Below are 5,323 nucleotides of genomic sequence, written 5' to 3' on the forward strand. Positions count from 1 at the left end.
CAGCGCTCCAGGCGCGCCTCGTCGATGCCCCAGTAGGCCAGCTCGTCGCGGAAGGCCAGCGCGCACGGGCCGCGCAGCAGCCGCAGCTTGCCGGCGCGCAGCAGCGCCACGATGGCGCGGAAGGCGCACGGGCTGCGGTCGAAGAAGAACTCGTCGCGGCCCGCGTCGTAGTCGTCGCACACGCGCAGCAGCTCGTCGTGGCCGCGGCAGGCCCGCAGGCGCTCGAGGCGCGCGAGGGGGCAGCGCGCCAGCGCGGCCCAGGCCAGGCGCACCCGGCAGCCGCCCACGTTGATGATGACGTGCCGGGCGGGCTCGGCGGGCCCCGGGAGCAGGGCCATGGCCCCATCCGCGGGTCGGGCGGGGTCCGGAGGCTGGGCCTGCGGGGGGAACGGAGCGTTAGGCTGCGCGCCGGGAGTTCGGAGACGCCGGGGCCGCACTCGCGCTGAGCCCGGAGCTGGGGACGCGGCGGAGCCGAGGACCCCCCAGCTCGCCCACTCGGCGCCTCGCAGAGCTGCTGCTACGCGTGGCCCACACAGCGAACGCAGGTGCCCGGCGGACCCCGGTGACGTTGCGGCCGCCTCGATCCGTCTCCCAGAGACCGGGAACCCGCCCAAGGAAGCCTGCCCCGGGGAGGCTGCCCCGGGGAGCTGGGCCAGGGCCAGACGTCAGCTTGTTACCTGGTCATCCTCAAAGAAACATCAGGAGGGAAACAGGGTTGTTACAAATCTGAAGGCGGCGTTATCACCCCAACTTGGGGCTGTCTGAATAAAATGCTAGCAAATGACCACCATGCAGTCATCCATCACAGGGGCTTATCACAGGAATGCAAGGGTGGTTCACCATACAAGCGTAAAGGTAACATACATATTTATAGAAGGAAGAAAAAAACCCGTCATCATCTCATAGATGCAGAAAAAGCATCAGACAAAACCTAACATCCTTCTATTATAAAAAAAAACTCTCAATAACTAGGACTACAAGGGAACTTCTTCCACACGACCAAGGCCATATATGGAAAGCCCATAGCTGACCTCATACCCAAGGATAAGACTGGATCTTTCCCCCTGAGATCAGGAGCGAGACAAGGAACAAGGTTGCCTGCCGTCGTCATTTCTATTTCTTGTAAAAGAGCAAAGTTGGAGAGCTGTGACTTACTACGAAGCTACAGTAATCAGAGGAGTATCACAGTGGTGTACAGAGAGACATACAGACTGATGGGACAGAATTGAGAGCCCGGAAATAAATCCATACATATGTGGTCAATTGATTTTCTACAAGGGGGCCAAGACCATTCAACGGGGGAAGGGCAGTCTCTTCAACAAATGGTGCCAGGAGAACTGGACATCACATGCAGGAGAGTGACGCTGGACCCCTACCTCATGTCATGTACAAAAAGTAACTCAAAATGGACAAAAACGTAAAAACACACTGAAGACGAACATGTAAATCTTCATGACCTTAGATTGGGCAATGGTTTCTGAAGTATGATGCCAAAAACATAAGCAACAAAAGAAAAAACTTATCAAAGTTCTTTTGTACATTAAATGACAGTATCAAGAAAATGAAATTTCAACTCACAAGATAGGAAAAAAGATTTGCAAATCCTATATCTGATAAGTGTCTAGGATTCATAATATATAAAGAACACTTACAACTCAACAAGAAGAAGACAAACCCAATTAAAAAGTGGGCAAACACTTGAATAGACAATCTCCAAAATTATATATATGAGTAAATGACCAACAAGCCCATGAAAAGATGCTCAACATAACTAGTCATCAAGGAAATGCAAATCAAAACTATGAGATACCACTTTGCACCCATTAGCATTATGGTTGTAATCAAACAAATGGGAGAAAAGGTGCTGGAGACAATGTGGAGAAGTTGGAGCCCCACACACTGCTGGTGGGAACGTAAAATGGAGCCGCTGCTGTGGGAGACAGTTGGTGGGTCCTCAAATAGTTAAATGTGGTCACCACATGACCTGCGATTCCACTCCTAGCTGTTGATCCAAGAGGAACGAAAACCATGTTGCTGCAAACACAGGTACATAAGCGCTCACAGCAGCGTTACTCGTAACAGTGGAAAGGCAGAGATGCCCAGCTGCCCAGCGACGGACGATGGATAAACACGCGGTGTGTGCACACACTGGGGCGACATTCAGGCGAGGAAGTGCTGACACAGGCTACAGTGTGGATGAACCGTGGAACCATGTAGGTGAGAGAAGCCAGACAGAAAGGGTTCCATGTTGTATGGAATGTCCGCAGTGGGCACATTTGTAGGGACAGAGGTAGGTGAGTGGTTGCCAGGGGCTGGAGACAGGGGCGATCGGAGTGCCTGCTAATGGGTGCGGGGTTTCTTTAGGGTGCTGAAATGCTCTGGGATTAGGTAGTGGTGATGGCTGCACAACACTGTGAATATACTGAAAAACACTAAATTGTACACTTTAAAATGGTTTAAATGGTAAATCCAAAGTTATCCGAATTTTATGTCAGTTTTAAAGAAAATTAAAACCTTCTGAGTGAGTAGGTCTGGGGTGAGACCCGGTGCTACGCGTGTCGTGAGCTTGTCTGGTGCACGAAGTCTGAGGACGGCCTGGTTATTGTTAACGATCTTGTGCTGTCACCGCAACCAAGCGAAGCTGAGACCTGCCACCAAGGTGACTCAGGAGCGATGAGACACAGGTCTCGTGTGGCTGTGTTTGGCATGCAGCCCAAAGATGCCACCTGACCCAGGAGTGGGGCTCACCTGGGGTTGGGGTTAGGGGAGAAAGCCCGAACCAAATGTAATTAGCACAGACTTGCCACAGACAAGCAGGAACACACCACTTGCCAATAAAGCGTTTGAGAATTTCTTCTGAATATGAGAAAAATTGCCTTAGGAGGTGTAGCTGCAATGAAGGGGGTGGAAAGTTTTCAGTGACCCATGTGACAGTGTGTGCTTTGGCCTCTGAAGCCAAGTTCATTGCATGTTACTGGGAAGAAAGTGACCCACACTGAACTGTGTGTGTGTCTCTATGCCCCACAGTCATTCAGCACTCAGTAAACATTTCATCAGTATCTGCTGTGCCGATGCCTGGTGCTCAGGACGTGGCTTCTCGAAGCTTACAGTTTGGGGGCACAGGCTACCCAGCACCTCCCACGCCACAAGGTCAGTTCTACAACAGGGACAAGAAGACGGTGCTCTGGAGGGGCCCCCAGGGTTAGGGCTCCTCAGGGACGTCTGGCCGGGTGAAAGGTTGGGGGGCATTTGGAAGAAGCAGTGCCCAAGGAGGGAGGTTTTATTTTACTTCAAAGCAGTCGTTTAGGTCACCGACACTGGTTGCAGACATTCCCTAAGCTGCTTCCTCACATCGAGGACTCAGGTGGGGGCTCCAGGCTCTAAGAGCTCCCGCTCATCGGACCCCTGGACTCATAAGACGGAACTTCCCTAACGAGGCGGTGAGAGGGCGTGCAGAGATTGGCAGCAGCGCTTTGCCAAGGAAGGTTGGCATGGCCTGCGTGTGGCGCTTATGGGGACACCCAACAGGGCAGGGCAGGGCAGGACAGGCTCACACAGCAGCCCCTGGGCCGAGGCTGAGGTGTGGCTCTGCCGGCTGAAAGGTGCCTACACCCCCTTTCATGTGGCTGCTGAAGTCAGTGTCAAGTGTGGCCGTAAGGGACAGGGACAGCCTGACTTATGTGACACACATCACGCTGGAGAGCCTGATGGTCCTCACGCGGCTTTGACCCCTCCACGTTTTCTGTCCCCTTGGACCACGTACCACATGGTAGTGCAGGCTGGTTGACGCCTTTTGTAGCCAAATCAAATGTGTGTTCCCCGTTGTCTGTAGGCAGGAATCATCATTAAAATAGTCCTTCAAAACTGGATAATGAGCTGAATATGGAAGTTCTGCTGTACAGCTTTTCTCTCCCAGAATATATATTTACAATTAGACACATAAATTATACATTGAAAAGTGTTTTTAAGTCAACTTCTTGTTTACCTGAGAGACTACAGTTACTTTCCAAGCGCTTCCCGCGTGGAACATAACAGACATTGAAGTGTGGTTGATTTTAAGAAAGAGACTGACAGCTCAGTAGAAAAAATAGGCAAATTGTCACACTACAGTAAAGGAAAAAAAATAGCATTTTAATGTGAAAAGGAGCTTATCTTCATTCATAACAGCAAAAGTAAACATCTCAAGTGACCACAGGTATTATAACGGAATAGATGAGAGTTTGATGACACACACTGTCATCAAGGGTGTGGGGGCGCTCAGACTCACTCATTTCTGATGGACGGCAAACTACAACCCTGTGGCAGGAGGTGGAGATTCTGAGCTAATCCCACAGGAAGCAGGGACCTTGAAGGGCTGCACACGCAGCAAAAGGGCACCGGGGAGAACCACCCACCTGCTGGGATGGGAACGTTCTCAGATGTCTCTGTCTGCTTGTAGGTGAGAAACGGGAGTGTGTTTAAAAGCCGACCTGCACGACGGGTTTGAGGTTGGAATTCTGGTCTGTGAAACTGAAAGCTAAGAAATTCTCCCCATAAAAAGTAGTCTTAAGGGGGTGACATCTCGGAGGCATGTGTTAGAACCAAACACATACTCAGTCTGGGGCAGTGATTCTCAACTGGGGTGACTCTGTCCCCCGGGGCATTTGGCAAGGCCTGCGGACATTTTTTATTGTCATGACTGGGTGTGAGTGGGTAGAAAGTGGGGTGCTGCTAAACCCTATAGTACACAGGACAGCTCCCTACAACAAAGGGCTGGGACCCAGCCCAAAATGTCAACGGTGCCACTTCTGGAGGGACATGCTCTCAATTCAGATCTCATAGGGTTCCCACAGCTGAAGCGCCAAATACGATGAATTTACAAACCAAAATTATAAAACACACAAGGCAAGAACCCACATGAGCAAATACCAGCAGATACATGACTAGTAGGATTAGACTCCAAGGAACTTTAGGTTTATCAAAAATAATTAAAGACATGAAAGAAAGAATTAAAAGCACAAGAGGAAACAAGACATTATCAAAAAGATGAGGAGGATGTGAATAAGAAACAAAGCTTCTAGAAATGAACAAATACGGCCCACAGCTGGGACGGCAAGTGGGGGCGGTGACGCTGGGCTCCGTGCAGGCCCTGCGGGGGGGGGGGGCACCATCACCGCCTGTCGGGACTGCTGCAGCCGCCCCCAGCAGCTCTCCCCACTTCTCCCTCTGTCACTTGTTCCCAACACGCAGCCAGGGTGGCTTCTGAAGGCTGCCTGCCACCCCTCTGCTCAGAGCTCTCCGTTTCTGCTCTGAGAATAAAACCCCAGCAGGGCTGATGCAGTTG

General features: G+C 51.4%; 1 protein-coding gene across 1 annotated transcript in view; it reads right to left on the reverse strand.

Moving 5' to 3' along the window:
• KCNG2 (potassium voltage-gated channel modifier subfamily G member 2) overlaps positions 1–5,323 on the reverse strand; it is a 27,372-nt gene that overhangs the window by 5,679 nt on the left and 16,370 nt on the right. Inside the window, exon 3 of the mRNA XM_019643340.1 lies at positions 5–377. Within this exon, the coding sequence (XP_019498885.1) occupies positions 5–338 (334 nt within the window). The 5' untranslated portion in view covers positions 339–377. The remainder of the gene's footprint in view (positions 1–4; positions 378–5,323) is intronic.

The sequence above is a fragment of the Hipposideros armiger genome, unplaced genomic scaffold (assembly GCF_001890085.2).
Source record: "Hipposideros armiger isolate ML-2016 unplaced genomic scaffold, ASM189008v1 scaffold_77, whole genome shotgun sequence".
NCBI lineage: Eukaryota > Metazoa > Chordata > Mammalia > Chiroptera > Hipposideridae > Hipposideros > Hipposideros armiger.